Here is an 18,773-nt window from a genome sequence, read left to right on the forward strand (position 1 = left end):
ACATCAGATCGCACAACAATAACTAAAATAAAAATGCAGGGTAATGAAATAACAATGAGACTGGCTGTTCCCCGCCTGTCTGGTAAACAGAGAGGAATTTAAGGAATGGGTAGTGACAATTTGGGGGGGAGTTATTAGGGAAGCATATAGACATTTCTTCAGAAAATGTAGCTAAGGAGTGGGTTAAAATGAAAGTGGAGTTAAAAATAGGGTAGAAATAAAAGGAAAAGAGATATGGTTAAGAAGAAAGAATTGTTTAGAGGGGTTGAAGTATCGCAGAATAAGGGGACTCTCACAGAAGAAGAGGTGCGACTGCAGAGTGCTTAAGAGAAAATAAGGGAATACAGTACCTGGATGTAATATGCATGACTTTAGAAAGATTGCTGTTAAGCATCTTTTTTTAATAACTCCAGAGCATAAAAGTTTTTAGCACAATGGCTCAGGCAACAGGAAGTAGAAAAGGGTAATTGCTAAGCTCTGGGAGCCAGTAACAATGAAAGTAACTGGAGATCCTGTAGAAGTATTAGAAATATTTTAGATTATAAAATCTGTATAAAGCAGAGAAATGTGGAAATAAAAGAAAGTGTAAATGGAAATATTTATGGAAGAAGTAAATATGCCAAGGTTAGAGGTAGAAGAGGCTCCGTTATTAACCTGATAGGAGACAATGAGATAAAAATGGTGATGTATAACCAATCAACTGGAAAGTCTCCAGGAAAAGTTGGCATTCCTGTGGAAGTTTGGAAGGTAGGAGGGAAGAAAGTGATAAAAATCTCTGAAAGTTTTGTTTAACAGTACTTTAAAAGGAGGAGAAGCACCAACATCCAGGAAGAAAGCTGTAGTGGCTGTAATACTTAAAGATGGTAACAACCCATCAAATCTAGCTGTACATAAGCCCATTTTGATTCTAAACCATGATTGTAAAGCGTTTATTTCTATAATAGCTAAAAGAATGGCAAAGATGTTGCCAGAATCAATTGATATGGATCAATGTGGTTTTGTGGAGGGGAGGCAAATATTTGGTAACATTTGTGATGACCCACCACTGCCAACCAGTAATCAAGGAGCCTCAATCCTCACAACTGGTAACAGTGGGAAATGTTCACTTGGAGGATGCCAGGTTACACGCACAGTATTTCCAGATGCAGCTCTCTGCATCAAGTGCAATTTCTCTTAAGAGCGCACAGAGACCACAGTAAGTCGGGGCTGTTTTTTCCCTTTTGCTCCAGATCTCCAATAAGACACCCCACTGGCACAGCTATAGAGTTGAGATCTCAGCTGAGTGACCAAGCCAAGACCTCCAGCACCCTCTCTGTCCAACCAGTGCTACATGTCCCTGCCCAAGTAGCTGACACACACATGCTCTTTTGGTTTTGATTTACACACACACACTGACACACACACACACACACACACACACACACACACACACGCGCACACGTGCCTGGGAAAGGCTGACGCATGTTTACTAGTTATGCCCCCTTCTGCCCAGACTTTAAGTTAGTTATTACTGCCACCAGTCACTCCTTATCAGTTACTTTAAGGTCCTTAACATAGGGTTTCCAATCTTACCATGTAATATCAATATTAACACAAATGGTAGTTTGACCAAGAGCAAGGCTGTTAGGAGTGGCCCACACAGTGTCACCAAATAAATACATAAGTACTCTCAAAACTTTAATATCTCTACATGGATCAGCCACAACAAAAAGTTTAAATATATTTAATAATAAAAGAACAAGATAATACTAAATATATATTCACGGTGACATCAGAGTTCAAAACCACAGGATGTATTTAAAACAACAATGCAAGACAGTCTCAAATAAAGAAAGAAAAATATCTAAACTAATCTTTACTATATTCCTGACTGAATCTAAGAGAATTATATAATAACCTAAGAACTGTACTAATAGATCAAGGCAGATGTGGTGAATGGATCTTCTAGCTGTTGTCAGGTCCAAGACAGAATGCAGAATGCTCTGTCTCACTAAGTGACTTCTCAAATTAATTTCTCAAATATTACTGCTGGAATAGCTTGCAGAATGAAATACTTTCTTGTCATCTGACTCTAGTTCCCAGGTGAAACCCCCACTGCTGGAAGCTGGCAATATTTAGCATCTACCTGTAAAAATACGTAGACCTCATATCTTTGGCAGATGCTGGAAGTCATAAAACAATTGCATTCATTCATGCTTTCAGAGGTAGTAATTACTTCACTCCAAAGACAATACAGAAAGCTTCTCAGCACAGACTCTGTGTCTCTAGCTGCCTTGAAAACTGAAAGATAGCATCTTTTATTGCATAGCCTATAAAGTAATTTAATTTCAGGTATTTTCCTAAAATTTGCTGGACTGGGTTTAACCTCCTGTATTCCAGTTTCCACTGTTAAAATACATACATTTATACAGTTACAGTAGTGCATGTACATTTCTGTTCTCTTCCAGCAGGGCACACTGTGGATGCATTTCAAACACAAACACTCTATAAAATACCTTTTCAACACACGTATGTATGAACCAATTTGATATATATATGACAGTTCTAATACAGTTGTAACACAAGCATCATATATAAATCATGTTGATATTCAAAAGTGACATATAATTATTTACAAAATTCCAGATAGCTCTGCTGGCAGTATCTCTCTTCGTTAGAACACTAATAGAGCAATGATGATCCAGAGGGAAGCAGAATGTAATAAAATGCCACTATTGTTGGTGGGTCTTGATGCAGAGAAAGCATTTGACATAGTAAGCTGGGATTTTATGAGTACGGCAATGAAAGCATTTGCATTCCCTGACGCAATAATATGGTTAATTAGGAGAATATATGAGGGATTGGACCCCCTCTGATAAGTTCTGTTTGAACAGAGGAAGCAGGCAGGGGTGTTCTCTTTACCCTTTAATTTGCTTTACATTTAGACCCATTGGAAAAGAAAACAAGGGACACAGAAATTCAAGGATATAATTGACACGGTGATCAAGAAAAGATGGCTTTATTTGCAGATGATATTATTTTTACCCGATAAAACCAGAAAAGAACATCAAAGTGCCGTGGAACATCTTGAGGCAGTTTGAAGTCTTTTCGGGATATGACATTTATAAAGATAAAACAAAGGCTATAGTTGTAAACTATTAACCCACACATAAATTGGTCCATTAATGCCCATATTTATGAGGACATGATAAAATGAAGTATTTAGGAGTATGGATTAAAAGGAATTCGATAATGGCAGCTAAGGACGTGAAGAGAGACTGTACAAAAGAAAATTAAAAAACTGAGAAAGTAGAAGCTCTTTTTTATCCCCCTTATGACGGCTCAACAGTTTTCGGTAAGACCGTCAAGGAGACACTAATCCAGACTGAGAAAATTGGGAAGACATTGTCTGCCGTCGGGATCCATTTCTTTAACCCTCAAAGGTCCTTTTCCTGAAACCAGAGAGGGCAAAAGAAGATGTGGTTCCCGAAGTCTCAGTATTCCCGGGACACTCAGGGCTCTTCTTCCCCTAGAGGCGGAGGGGAACAGAATGGATGCCGGCCCAGAGGCCGAGGGGGTCCCCGAAACTTCTGGTCTCGAGAACCGTTCTCGGACAGACCCGGGCAGCAACCCTGAGGGCTTGCCCGGCTGCTCTACTCTGGAGGTAGTTGGGGGACGATTGTCCTTGCACCCAGTGGCATGGGAGTCCATACCAACGGACCGTTGGGTGCTTCAAATCATATCCAGAGGATATTCTGTCCCCTTCGTGGGTTACCCCTTATCTCCCAAACACCTCCTGGACGTTCCACCAACGCAAAGGGAGGCAGCAGCACAGAAAATCTCCAAGATGCTAAGAAAAATGAACCATTGAAACTGCCCCCCCCCCCCCCCCCCCGATCAGTCTGGATCAGGCTTCTACTCCAGGTTCTTTTTGGTGCCAAAGAAAATGGGGGACTTGAGGCCTATTGTGGACCTCTCTACCCTGAACCTGTCAGTTGCCAAAGAGAAGTTCCGAATGGTCACACTACAGTCCATCATGTCGTAATTGCAAGAGAGCAACTGGATGTGCTCGTTAGACCTCCAGGATGCTTACTATTGCATAAAAATGCACAGACGCTCCAGGAGGTTCCTCCTCTTCCAGCTAGGTTCCAATCATTATCATTTTCAAGCCCTACCCTTTGGTCTCACCACAGTCCCCAGGGTGTGTACCAAAGTGATGGCGGTTGTAGCGGCTCACCTGAGGCTTCTGGGGATTCAGGTCTACCCGTACCTGGACGTTTGGCTCCTCACTGCTCCCACCAGGCGTCTACTTTCCCAAACCAAGGATTACTTTCTAACACTTGCCCTGAGTTTGAGTATCACAATCAACACATCCAAATTTCTCATAGAGCCTGTACAGGTAATAGACTATATTGGTGCCAGGATAGACACACTTCGGTGCAAAGTATTCCTGACCTCGGAGAGAGTTCAAAATCTCAGGATGCATGTCTCCCTGATCTACCATTCTCACTTCCCGAAAGCGGAATCAGTGTTGAGGGCCCTAGGCTCGATGGCGGCAACCATAACTCTTCTTCCGTGTGCTCGGCTACACACGCGGATTCTTCAGTGGACTCTAGTGGTTCAGTGGTCCCTGTTGGAATTACCACTAACTTATCCTGTCCACCTAAGTCAAGTATGTCAGTCATCCCTCATATGGTGGATGAGCTCTCCGGACATTTTGAAGGAGACCACCCTTTGTTCCAGCCCCAGCACAAACCACAGTGACCACAGATGCCTCCCAGCTTGGGTGGGGGGGGCATTGTTTGGGCAGACAGTCCAAGGCATCTGGTCCCCCATAGAGACCAGCTTACATATAAATGTTTTAGAGATGAGGGTGGTCCTTCTGGCGTTGCAGGCCCTTCATGCCTTTCTTCCTCTGGGCATGATTGCCATTCAGTCAGACAACATGTCCGTAGTCTGGTAAATCAACAAACAGAGAGGGACCAGATCTTAGCTCCCTTGTCACAAGGCCATAAGAGTGTGGGAATGGGCAATCTCCACCGGTCGCTTTCTCATCCCAATGCACATTTCGGGATGGTCCAACATTCTAGTGGACAGGCTAAGTCGGACCATTCTGATGCCTTATGACTGGGGAGCAAGGTGATCCTCATTGCCCCATTCTGGCCTTGCCAGGTATGGTTTCCCTTCCTTTGGTCTCACCTTCTGGCTCCACCTTGGATCCTATATCCCATTCAGGATCTGATTTCACACCCCTCAGGGGTGCCTCATCCGAGTCTGGGTAGCCTGAAGCTCACAGCTTGACTGCTCCAGTTCCCATAATTGCTAGGACTCCCGGACTTTCCTCCTCAGTTAGATCTATTTTGGTAGCTGCTCATAAGTCTTCCACCAGAAAGGTTTATTGCAGCAAGTAGAAACATTTTTTCTTTCTGGGCATCTCAGAGGAGTTTAGACCCTTTCACGGCTCCTATTTCTGCTATCCTTGATTTTCTAGCTGATATTTTCCAGTGTGGCGCTAGTTCTTCTACTGTCAAAGTTCAGTTGGCTACCATTTCCCATTTTCATGTGGGTGAGAATTCTACATCCTTAGCATCTTCCAGACTGTGTAAAGCCTTTATCAAAGGCACCTTTTTGCTATGCCCCCGGTCAGAGATCCTGCCCCCCCCCCGTCAAACCTTACTATGGTTCTCCAAGTTCTGGTTTATCTGCCCTTCGAGCCTGTCACAACTGCAGATCTAAAATTTCTATTGAGGAAAATAGAAGGGTTTCGGAATTACAGGCCTTGTCCATCAAACCTCCGTATATGATTTTTCATAAAGATAGAGTTTCCCTTCGAACCAATCCATCTTTTCTTCCTAAGGTGGCATCACCAGTCAGTATCAATCAGACTATACATTTGCCTGTGTTCTTTCCCAATTTTACGATCAGGATGGAATACAAGCTACATATGTTGGATGTTCATAGACAGTTACAATTCTATTTACACAGGACAAAAAATTTTCGTAAATCTAATCAATTGTTTGTTTCATTCTATAGACCCTTTTTGGGCAAACCTATTTCCAAGGTCTAGATGCTAGATGGATTTCTTCATGCATCCTGTAGGTCTATAAGGACAAAGGCATGTCTCCTCCGGTTCAGGTAAAAGCTATTCCGCTAGGTCTGCAGCTTTCTGGTCTAGAGTGTCTTTGGATGACATTTGCTCTGCAGCTACTTAGTCCTCATCTCATACATTTATTTCTCATTACAAATTGGATTTGACTTCTAGAAGGAGAGCATCCTTTGGCTCCGCGGTGCTCCAGAATATCCTTCCATGAAGGCCTCCCAGGAGTTTAGCAGCTGGGGACTCTGTCCCACAGGTTGAAGACCAAATGAAGTAAACTACTTCAGATAAAGAAGTTATGTACTCACCATGAAGTAAACTACTTCAGATAAAGAAGTTATGTACTCACCATAACGTTCCATCTGAGTAGTTGTACTTCATTGGTCTTCAACCGTCCCTCCCTCCTTCCTCCGGACCTTGACGCACGTTCAGCCTATGGGGCTGCAGTATAGGTCAGAAGTATGTTATCAGGTCGGGTTCTAAGTATAAGTTCAGCAAACTCGATCTGGGGATGGAAGGCAGTGGAGGTGTATTATGGTGTAAGGGGAGGAGTCTGGAGCTCGGAGCTGATGCTAATAATATTTGCCGGCTCAGATCCGATACAGATCCGTGTTCCCACAGGTTGAAGACAAATGAAGTACAACTACTCAGATGGAACATTATGGTGAGTACATAACTTCTTTTTTTTCTCCCCTTCCCTTATTCCAATTTGAAGTTTAAACAGAAATGAAATTTAGAGCAATAGCATTCTTTCTACAAGGGATGCAAATTACTTTACCAGAATTTTTCTTCATCCTATAGATTCATCAAGACACAGGCCTGACCAATCATGTCCCCCTTCTAAAGAAAGTCCTTGAGGTTTTTGTTTACCGTGTAAAAGCCATGCTGACTATGAACAACTGCCAGGAGGCATTCTGGCTGGGCAACCTGAAGAACAGAGATTTACAGGTAAAGTAATCTTTGGGCATACCTTTTTCTCTAATAATAAAAAAAAAATACTATTACATTTTAATTAAATACAGTGAAAGCGGACTGATCTAGTCACTACTTTATTCATGCCCTTGGCAGAACTAGTACAGCAAAGTATTTTTGAAGGTAATATCAGCTAGCAGACACTTAACTATTTTAGCCTGATTCTTCTGTTGAAACGTCATGGTCTTCATCTCAAAGGGAAAAACTAAATGGAGGATGCAGGTCCTGGATTTCTTGATTCGTGAGTTCTTCACTTTTATGAAAATCTGTTGCCAGCAGAGGGAGACCTTCAGTCTAGCATGTTTTTGCAGATCTTCAACAGGTAAATGTTCTTTAATGATGATCATTAAAGACTGCAAGGCAACTTCTCTGCAACTTCCCATTATTCCTTTCCAGGAGAGCTATTACTATACAAGACTATATCCTGCTTAGCAGAGTTCTGTGGGTATTTCTTTAGTGGAATTTTCTAGATGGTTTAGAAGCACTAATTTTTTTGTCATTGTTCTTCAGTCACTGCCGCAATTATAGTTCAGCAAAGAAACTTTGTGGCGCTAAAGCAGGTATCATTCCTGTTGCATGGATATTTCTTTTTTCCTAAATGTTATCTGATCCTCCTTACTGGTAATTCCCATAGTGATTCTGAAGGCTCCATCACATACCACTGTGGATTATCTTGTTCTCTTTACTTGGGAAATCTCTTTCTAGCATGATTGCTTTTGAGCACCTAGAGACACTCTGAAAATAATGTTTTCAGTCTTTCTCAAAAATAAGAGTTTGCCTTAGTGACTCCCAAAGAGGGCCTTCTTTAGTTCATTTAAGGTTTTCTTGCATCTTTGATTACTCCTTGTCAGGCCTTTTTTCCTCCTACACTACAGCTATTGAGATAGCAGTTTCATTAGTATTGCCTTTCTGGATTGTTGCTAAAGCAAGATCTTGATGCATTAGATCTCTGTGACCTTTCTGGCTCAGCTCAATTGTTAAAGGCTTTTTTTACCAGAAGACACACGAGAACTAGTGATGCTGTCTTGAGGAGAAGGCCTCAGAAGACTGCACTCTGATGTTCTCCAATTCATCATGTAAAAATATTCAGGAATAACAGTGTCAAATAGAAAGGTAGAGATTTCCTCACTGGATGTAGTAATTTCATCACATTCCTTTGCTTATGGCATTCCACAGTTTTCAAGAGTGCATAGATCCACCAGTATGCAAGAAGTGAACATTTAGTGTTTTAACTGTGCTGCATGTCTTTATGAGGCACTTAGCCATATTGGCTGCTGACCTGCAGGAAGGAATTTACATGATGTTACTTTAAAGGCCACTCTGCAGTGGCTATCAACCAGGCATCTCCTTCCTGAGAGTTCCTTTATCTCCCATGTTAAGGGCAGATCCATCCCTCGTAGCCACATGCCATGGCATTGCTATATCAGACTAGGATAGTCTCTCATAGGTTTATAGGTATATACTAGGCTAATGACCACTAGGGCCCTAATAAGCCTAGCCCTAGCCATGAAACCCAGATATGACCCACAAATTTGATTTATATAGGGGGTGTTTTACTGACTGCCTTTGTCCATCACAGACATAGGCGCCAGACCAGGAGTGAATTTCTGATTACCCATTTATTGGTTGAAGTTGCTCTTAAATTGGCATGGGGAGGAACTCTGCTTCAAATGGAAGGGGAACCTGTTCCAGAGAATGTGACTTCTCTGAGAAACCTCTCTCTCCAAGTTGTCCTTTTTATGTTGCAAGCAAAGTGCAGGTCTTTTAATTTTGTAGTTCTGATGCTGTTTGTTTTGAAGATGTGCAAAAGGTTTATCAAAACTGGGTCCAGGGACACCTTGTATACCAGGCAAAGGTCACCTCTCAGAAATATGTATACTGAGTAAAGAGACGAGGCTTTGAGGCGTTCAGCATAGGAAATTGTTCACCCCCTGTATTCTTTTTGTAAGGAACCTTTGTAGACATTCTAGCTGATACATGTGTCTGGTCAGGTACATACTGAAGGTCCATAATGGATCTGATGATGGCCAAGTATAATGGTATGATGACCTCTCTGGACCTAGATGCCATACCCTTGCTTATAAGTTGAGCAACACAGAAGGATTTTCTCACTACCTTGGACACTTGTTGGTTGAAGACTAGGTTACTATCTGTACTCCTATACTATGTTCCAACTCCTATGCTCAGCGATTCATAGAATTTATAAATTCAAATGCCCTTGAACAACTAGTATGTTCCCCCACTAAAGGGAACAACATATTGCATTTAATCATCACAAATATGGGCGCCCATTGTACCACACCTGTTATCACTTCCTCCTTGGTCAGATCCGACCACAAACTGATAACCCTGGACATCCTCACCCCTCCACCTCCCGCAGTCAAAGAAACCATAGTCAAAAACCTTTCCAAAGCAAACTTCAAACTCCTTGCATCCGAAGTGGAAAGCTTCACTATTCCCTTGCAGAAGGATAATGATATCCAAGATGCGGAATCCTACACCAAGGCACTCTATATGCATCTTCAGGATTGCATGGACCGTGCTATCCCAAATAAAACCAAGACTTCTTCCTCAAGCAAGAAGAAACCAGTCTGGTGGACCCTGGCCATAAGCAAACTTTACAATAAAAGGAGGAGACTTATACAAAAAAAGGCCAAATCTCAAGTAGAAAAATCATCCCTGATCAGCATTAGTAACAAATTGAGGGCCCTCATCAAGTCAACTAAAGCTAATTTTGAAAAGAAAGTTGCCAAGGATGCGAAGGATAACCATAAAGCCTTCTATGGCTATGTCAAAAACCTAAATGGCAATGCTCAGGTCTGTTCTGAGCTAGTACAAAATGGAACAAAATACACTGACCCTTCTGACATTGCCAACATCTTGGCTGACAAGTTCAGTGCAAATCCCCCCCTCCCCCCTCACCACCTACAAGGCCTATTACCATTCCAGGGGATTGTGTAAGTCCAATTATTACTGATACATTGGTTAACAAGGCTCTAACTAAAGCTGAAAACACTGCCTCCATGGGACCAGATGGTGTCCCAGGCTGTGTCATACGCGAGCTCCAAAAGGAATTAACCCCGCATCTTAATACCCTGTTCAGTCTCAGCCTGTCCACAGGATATGTGCCCATAGAATGGCGCACGGCAATGGTGGTCCCACTACACAAGGGTGGGGCCACAACTGACCCTGGGAATTACCGACCAATAAGCCTGACCAGTCTGATCTGTAAGGCTATGGAGCGAATCATTATGGAACTCATAAATGGGGAGATTGGGAACCTCCAGTCGCTGGACCCCACACAGTTTGGCTTCGTCAAGGATAGATCATGCCTCCTGAACCTTTGAGACAGTTACTCAGGCTATAGATAAGGGAAAGGAGGTACACATGGCTTACCTTGACCTTGCTAAAGCATTTGACACCATTCCCCATTCAGGTATTATTGATAAGCTCACCAGCCTGGGCATAAACCCTTACGTCACAAGATGGATTGCAAACTGGCTCTCAGACAGATCCCATAAAGTAAGAGTAGCGGGATCTATGTCCGAATCCAGACCAGTAACGAGTGGTGTGCCTCAGGGCTCTGTCCTGGAGCCCCTCCTGTTTGGCATATACTTCTCAGAAGTACAGGCTAGCATGGAAGGGCTGTGGCTGACTAAGTTTGCGGACGACTGCAAACTGGGTGCTATAATAGAGTCTCCAGCCGACATGGAGATCCTCCAGAAGGGCCTAAATGAGACTGATGCATGGTGTCAAAGCCATGGTCTCAAGCTAAATGCAAAAAATGCGTAGTAATCCCCTTTGGAAAAAACAGAGTACCCGCAAACTACAACATAGGAGGTAATCCCCTGAAATCTGAAGAAGAAATAAGGGATCTAGGGACCCAAGTAGATAGTCAGCTTTCCTTTGATAACCATGTTGCCAAAGTGGTTAGAAAATCCTTCTATGTGACCTATCTGATCACGAAAGGGTTCGCATCAAGATCTAAGGATGTAATGGTGCCCCTCTACTCTTCCCTCATCAGACCCATTATTGAGTACAATGCACCAATTGGAATGTACCTGGCCAGACATCTCCAGCAGCTGGAGAGACCACAGAGGTACCTAACCAAGAGGATTACTGGCCTCAAACAGTTGCCCTATGCAGCACGATTGAAAAAGCTAAGACTGTTCTCTGCTGCATACCGCTTTCTCAGAGGCGATCTCTGTCTAACGTACAGAGGCATGTCCAACCCAGAATTGTTGAACATGCTCCATCTTAGCAAAACCAAATCTACTCGAGCTACACGCTCTAGGGATATAAACCTCAACACAACAATGAATAGAACATGCTGGAGGGATAGATTCCCTTCGCAGAGAGTTCCCTTACTATAGAACAGGGTCCCGATCTACATAAGACAGAGCCCCTCACTATCACTCTTCAAGAGGAACCTTGATGAGTGGATGGGTAATAGAAAGTTCACACCGGGGATCACACCAACAACACTACTAGATAGGGGCCAAGGGTACTAGCTGCTAGTACAAGGGTCTAGGGAACTACTAAAGGGGCGATGAATACCGCACAACGTGGCTGGGCTAATATATGCCTTCGGGCAGATAGCCCAGTACCAACCTATGAACCTATATGAGTTCCCAGATTCCTGACTAACGAATCAACTTTTAGGGTCTGACTTCCCAAAAGGTACTATAATGCATTTCTTGGTACTGAGTTTTAGCCATGGTTTGGCAACACGTGTTTGTCTGTGTTACAACTTCCTGAAGGGTGTTCTTATCTTGTAGAGATTCAGTGACACTTAATCAGAGGTCTTTGACATCTGAGAAGTAGATGCCAAAGAGGAGTGGGCCTAGCACAGAGACCTGGAGGATTCCACTAGTGACCAGCCTCTTTGTGGAGGTAGCCTAACAGATTCCAACCTCCTGGGCCCTAGGAGCAGTCCTCCTCAGTGAGCAAATTAGGTACCAAAGTGTCACAATGGGGTTAATACCTAGTTTCTTAAGGTTGTTGACAGTACCTAAATGGGGTATTGTATCAAATGCATTAGCCAGATTTAGGTAGACATCATACACAATTTTTTCCCTCATACATTGCTTTAATGACCTTTTCAAAGATGTCTACCAGATCCAGTATGCACAAATTTCCATTGACAAAGCCCAAACTAGGATGAATTCAGTATCCTGATGTCTTTTATGTCCTTGTTGATAATTTCCATTATAATTCTTTCCATGGCTTTGCAAATAAAACTAGTCAGACTAATGGGTCTGTAGTTTCCAGTATCTATCGAAAATCCTCCCTTATGAAAGGGGATGACTGTCACAATCCTCCATTCACATGGCACAAAGCCTGTTTTTTAAGACTATAATTAAATAATGACTCCAGAGGTCCTGATAAGTCATATTTTAGAATGTTCAAAAGGCATCCTGGGATGTTATTAGGACCCATTGAGGCTGTGTTCTTGGCTTTAGCAAGCACTGCCAGTACATGCTTCCTAGTTATACTTGGAGGAGTTATGTTTGAGGGTATTTTGTGGTTGTGTTTGGAGGTGAGAGGTGGGTAAAGTTGGAACTGAATTTGTCCACTAACAGGTTCGCTATATCACCAGGCTTAGTGACTGTGGCACCATTAACCACCAGTTCAGCATATTGCTGTGTGCTGTGTTTTAAAGTTTCTAATATAGCTGAAGAAAAAGTAAATACTTGGCTATTGCAAGCCTAGCTAAGAATCAAACCTTGTATCTGTGAGATAATGGTTAAGATAATGACTTTAACCATTAAGCCACCTCCCTCCACTTCTTACTAGTCATTTATGTAGTTTAGATTTTGATCATAGCAGGCTTTCTAGAAATAGTATTCCATGCTGAAAGCTAGTTACCTCTCCCTTAAGTTTCTTAGGCTCCTTAATAGTAGTTTTAGATGATATATAAATACGTGTACATGCTAATATTTTCATCCTTTCCTGCCAATAGCCCCTTATTACCACAAATCTACCGTTATTGCCTTTCTTTTCCTCCTCTGTCGTTATAGGAACCTTTGTAATAATCAATGTTATTACCGCCCTTTTCCTTTATTCCTCTGCATTCTGATATCCTTTATTTGCCAAATTTGCAAGATCATTTCTGTCTTACTGCATCTTTTTTAACATTGCTATTTAAACGATAAACTACATCATATAATTCATTACATTTTGCTTCTTGAACATAGCTACAATGCCATTCACATCCATGATATGATTGATGTTTTTTTTTTACTTTCACAAATACTACATGACAGATTTTTAAATACGTTTCCAACGTACATGCACACTTATTTTATTTTTTTCTCTCTCTTCTTTTAGTCCTTTTTACCAGGTATTAAGTGTTGCATTATGTAGCATAATATTTTGCATTACTTAATGCTTTTCTAAAATTATTTCTTATATGTATTACTTAATGTATTTCTAAAATTGTTAAACATTATGCTTTATACTCAATGTATATGTATGTTATTGTAAGACCGTTTGCTGTGTTATGTATATTGTTACCGCCTACTTGAATCAGTTTATGGCTGAAACGGGTTCACGGGCCAACTCAGTTATCTGGTTGACATATTAAATAAATAAACACAATGTTTGGCAGGCTGGTCTTGTATGCAGTTGCAGCTTCTTGTCTTTGTTTGGACCCATATCTCATTTTTCCACACATTTTGTTTCAATAAAATCACTCAAGAAACAAACTATGTACATTTTTATTTTTAACCTCCAATCCCTTTTAACTTACTGCAGATACCCCCTCCATTTATGGACAGATAGCCAAAATAGACAGCTACACCCAAAGGCTTTAATAATGCTTAAAAGAGATTATCCTTGCTGCACCAACACCATCCATTTTATCCTATCTCGACTTCCTTACCACCTGTGAAAAACAACTTGCATCCTTTCAGTTAACGGATATTTAGCTTTAAGAAACAGTGCCCTGGCTACCATTAAATCGATAGACTTTGTATTATTGTGATTTATACTGAAATGTTTGAAGCTGCTAAGAATGCATCTGCTTGTATTCCCTTCAATTTATCAGATTTCATTTATTTTCACTGAACTGCTTGTTATTTATCCTTTAAGTGCTAATTTAAGTGTTTCTCATGCAAATGCCAAAAAAAGTTCACAGTTGTCATCTCCTGATTAATTTCCTCTACCCATACCTCTCAACTGTCCAGATTTTCACAAAATGTCCATATCTTATCATATTTTTTGGTATGTTTCTCATAAAATTTTCTGGTAAACCACTGGTAAATCATTGAGGACTGAAATCAGAAAATAACAGACATTTGGTTATCAGATTTCATACCCTTTAGAAAGTTCATACTAACGCAAAACCTGTTCTTCTATCAAATTTATAAGTTTGTAAGAGCAATATTAAAAAGTATCCCTCTTTTGGGGGCCTTTGTCCCACCATTATTTATGGCTTTGTCCAGATTTCTTGCTCTAAGAAGTATGACTGCACCTGCAGACAGTTTGTCGGCAACTGCAGGGCTCTACTAGAATATATATATATATATATATATATATATATATATATATATATATATATATATATATATATAAAATAAAAAAACTGCAAATGATTTTGCAGTTGTATGGCATAGCTCATATCAAATGCTGGAAAGCCATAATTTTTACAAGAATTTAGTGGACACTTGTAACCTGTGTGCATAACACCAGGGTAGTCACCATAATTTAATACATACACAGGATGAGTTCACTTTCACCTCTCCCCCTAGTCCAAGACCACAAAATTATAATGCTTTTATCTAGCCTTTGTTGTTTTATAGTATAAACCCCAGATACATTACAACTGAAAAAATACTTTCATACTTTAACATCACTTTCATTAACAGCAGTCACTGATTAGACTCACTCCTCCTGACATTTAAAGTAAAACTGCGTATACTATACAGATCTACTTTACAGTGCAACAGCACTTGACTTCAAGAAATTTATTATATACATATTACTAAGAAAAAATAACTTTTTTCTTAGTTACCTACATTATCCCTCTAAACATTAATGATGAAGTAGAAATTATACTTTTGAGTCAAACTTCCGGTCATTTTTTCCCCTTTTTCACTTCTAGCAGAAACACAGTTCTCATGTCCCAACTTCATTTTATGGAAATAACACTGCAGTTTATCCAAGTATTTACTATTTGCTGCCATTCTTCATCATCTCTTCCCAAGTCCAATGTACTCTTGTTTTTCTATTCAGCTCATGAGTTTTTCTGTTGCTTATTTTCCTTTGGAACACTGGTAAGGGTTTTATTGACGAGTTGTCTATAGGCCATTCCACTGTCATATGAATGAGATGTAAAAATCCCCTTCAGTTTGGCAAATTTTTGCTAGGTAAACTTTATTTTCCTCCTTTGCATATTCTGAGTTCAAAAATGTATTTGGTTCTTTAGAAAAAAATCTTCTGGAAACAGCTGAATATAACAACTTGAATTTCTCATCTGCCTCTTGACATCTACCAATTGTAGAGATAAACACTCTTCCCTTCTGCCTGGTTTCAGTGAATAATCATTTTCCACAAATACTCTTGTGTCCCTAATTGATAATAGTTTAGCCTTCTGCCACAATTTTTTAGGAGCAACTCCTTTTTCTTTGTGTCTTTAATAGTATAGGTCTTGGCTTCTTTCTAATGGCCATATTTGGAAAATTCACAGGAATGTGTACTTTCATTTAACCAGTACTGTCTAGTTGTTTGTTTGTGTTTTTATTAAATGAATGCAATCAGTGCCTTCCAGTACTGCGGTACAGTAGAAAATCACATTTTCTCTCCATGCTGTGTCTTTTAGTTCTATTTTTAACAGTTCTTCTTGCGAAGCCTCACATTCAGCCAGTCTTTACTTAATTTCACCCTCTAGTTTCTGTAATTTTATCAGTCCATCTGAAAATCTACTTAATGTTTTTATGTTTTCCAGTCCTTTGAATGGATGTATTTTCCCACCGTCTTACTTATTTTAAATACTTTTGAATATATTTGATTACATTTTTTCTCTAAATTACTAGACATCATTTTCTGTTCTGAGGCTGAAACCTGAACTGCTTTTTGCTGAACAGCTGAGAGGCTCTTTCCCTTAAGAGTTTTTCTTATTTTTTAGTTGTTTTTTGTCTTACCTTCTCCAATAGTCAGTGTTGTGACTAACCAGTAACAGAGTTTTACCCAAATAAATGGCTTTTGCTGTTTCTCCAGAGTTGTCTTCACACTAGGAGTTGTAATTGACCTGGTGATCAGTCTGCACCCATATTTGAAGTCTGCCAAAAATTACCATTCTTGAGAATGTTTCAATATATAATATAGCCGTCATATTGTTATTAATATTCAGTCATAAAGGGTATATATTTTCACAGGGAGGATTAAGGTTCTGAGCTGTTAATGCACTGCTTCCTGTATCAAAGTCAGAGTGTTTAATTCCTTCCACCTTGACTTGCAGCTTGCCCCTGAAAAGGGATGTGTCTACCGAGCTTATGTGGTTAAATGTATGTAAAACATCTTAACCTAGAAAACATTCCTGTGAAATGTGAATTTTCAGTTCTTCTTCCTTTTGTTATTAATATCAAAATGTGTATGTAACAATTAAGGTGGCTTTTATCCACTTCACTTCTCCCATCCAGCCATATTCTATTAAACACATCCCATTTTCATCTGTACAGGTTCCTGTCTACAACCTTTCTACTACTGTATCTTTTGTTTATTCACCTCTTTTAATATTGAGCACTGTAAATTCAGTTCTTCCCACAAACTTCCTATATACCCTTCAATCAGTGCACCAACTAAATATGCCTGATTTATTGTTCCAAGATAATGTAATGCTGAAAAGCCATTCCTTGTCTCCCCACCATCCTTTCCTCCTGTTTCAGCTTTCAATAGTCTTTCCATTTTACCCACCTTCCCTGTCAATTATTTTTTTCATTAAACACTTGTGTTTCTCATGGCTTAACTGTTAATTTAATATGTTAACAGAAAAGAAAAACAGTATTAACATTTTTCCTTTTATACACTATTTCTTTTTCTTTATAACTATCATCAGTCCAGATTACATAATTTGCTTATTTCCTTTCTTCCCTTAAACCTCACTCCTGCTCCTCCTGAACATTTATTTTATTTATTTATTTAATGGGAAAGTCCGACTTGGAAAGAAGCCAATTTTCAGCGGAGGCCCGAGGAGAAACTCTACAGACACCTGTCTTCGTAATGTGGAAGGAAACCAGAGTACGCAGAGGAAACCCACACAAACACAGGAAGGACATGCAGACTCTGCACAGAAGGCTCCCCAGCTGAGAATCGAACCAGAGAACCTCTTGCTGTGAGGCGACAACACTACCGCTGCGATGTCCAACATTATTCTGCTTGTATTGTTCCCAAAACTTCCATTTATTTCTATGTAATTTGTTCCTTTCCATTTCTAAAGATCTTTCCTCCAGTTCCTTTAGTATTTATTTATTGGCATTTATTTACCGGGATTGTCCACTGGGCTTTTCATAGGTAGGTACTAGGCTATCTGCCCGAGGGCATTTGTAAACCTAGCCAGTGTGTGTCTGCTTTCGTCACCCCATTGATTAATTAACTGATCCTCTGTCAAGCAGAGAGCCAAAGAAGTGATCCCAGGGGTGTATTTTCTGTTACCCATCCACTTGTCAAGGTTTCTGTTGAAGAGTGCTAGTGAGGGGCTCTGCCTAATGTAGTTTGGAATTTTGTTCCAAAGCATGGGGAGTTTCTGTGACAGGAATCTATCCCTCCAGCTTGTTCTATTTATTGTTGTGGCAAGGTTTAGCTCACTAGAGCGCATGACTCGCAGTGACTTGGATTTCTTTAGTTGGAGCATGTCCATCAATTCTTAGTTGGACTTGGCTTTGTAAGTCAGGCAGAGATCACCTCTGAGTAAGTGATATGCCACTGAGTACAGCCGGAGTTTTTTCAGTCGGGCGTAGGACATGTGTTTGAGGCCAGTAATCCTCTTGGTGAGGTACTTTTGTGGTCTCTCCAGCTGTTGGAAGTGTCTTGTGAGGTACATCCCAAGTGGGGCATTGTACTCTATGATGGGTCTGATGAGTGACAAGTAGAGGGGGACTATAACCTCTTTATTTCTAGATGCTAACCCTTTAGTAATTAGATGGGCCATATAGAAGGATTTCCTAACTACTTTGGCAATATGATTGTCAAAGGAGAGATTATGATCTACCTGGGTCCCCAGATCTCTTATTATTTCTCCTGTATTAAGGGGGCTACCACCTATGTGGTAATTCGTGGGTGTTTTGTTTTTCCCAAACGGGATGACTATGTATTTTTTGGCATTTTGCTTGAGGCCATGACTTTGACACCAGGTGTCCGTCTCAGTAAGGCCCTTTTGGAGAATGTCCGTGTCAGCCGGAGAGTCAATTATGGCTCCCAGTTTGCAGTCATTGGCGAACTTGGTTAGCCATAGTCCTCCTGTGTTTGCTTGTACTTCTGAGAAGTATATGCTGAACAGTAGGAGTCCCAGGACCGAGTATTGCGGGACACCACTTGTGACTGGTTTAGAGTCGGACCTGGAGCCCGCTATTCTTACCGTGTGAGTTCTGTCTGTAAGTCAGTTGGCAACCCATCTCATGACGTAGGGGTTTATGTTCAGGCTGGTGAGTTTTTCTGTAATACCCGAGTGGGGAATGGTGTCAAAAGCTTTGGCAAGGTCAAGGTAGGCTGTGTGAACAACCTTTCA

General features: G+C 40.7%; 1 protein-coding gene across 3 annotated transcripts in view; it reads left to right on the plus strand.

The window, feature by feature from the left end:
• FANCD2 (FA complementation group D2) overlaps positions 1-18,773 on the plus strand; it is a 1,694,389-nt gene that overhangs the window by 1,625,320 nt on the left and 50,296 nt on the right. For all 3 annotated transcript variants that reach the window (XM_044077594.1, XM_044077597.1, XM_044077595.1), the window contains one exon: positions 6,878-7,024. In XM_044077594.1, coding sequence (XP_043933529.1) covers positions 6,878-7,024 — 147 coding nt within the window. The remainder of the gene's footprint in view (positions 1-6,877; positions 7,025-18,773) is intronic.

Source organism: Protopterus annectens, chromosome 7.part0 (genome assembly GCF_019279795.1).
Source record: "Protopterus annectens isolate FY-2018-M chromosome 7.part0, PAN1.0, whole genome shotgun sequence".
In the NCBI taxonomy this organism is placed as follows: domain Eukaryota; kingdom Metazoa; phylum Chordata; order Ceratodontiformes; family Protopteridae; genus Protopterus; species Protopterus annectens.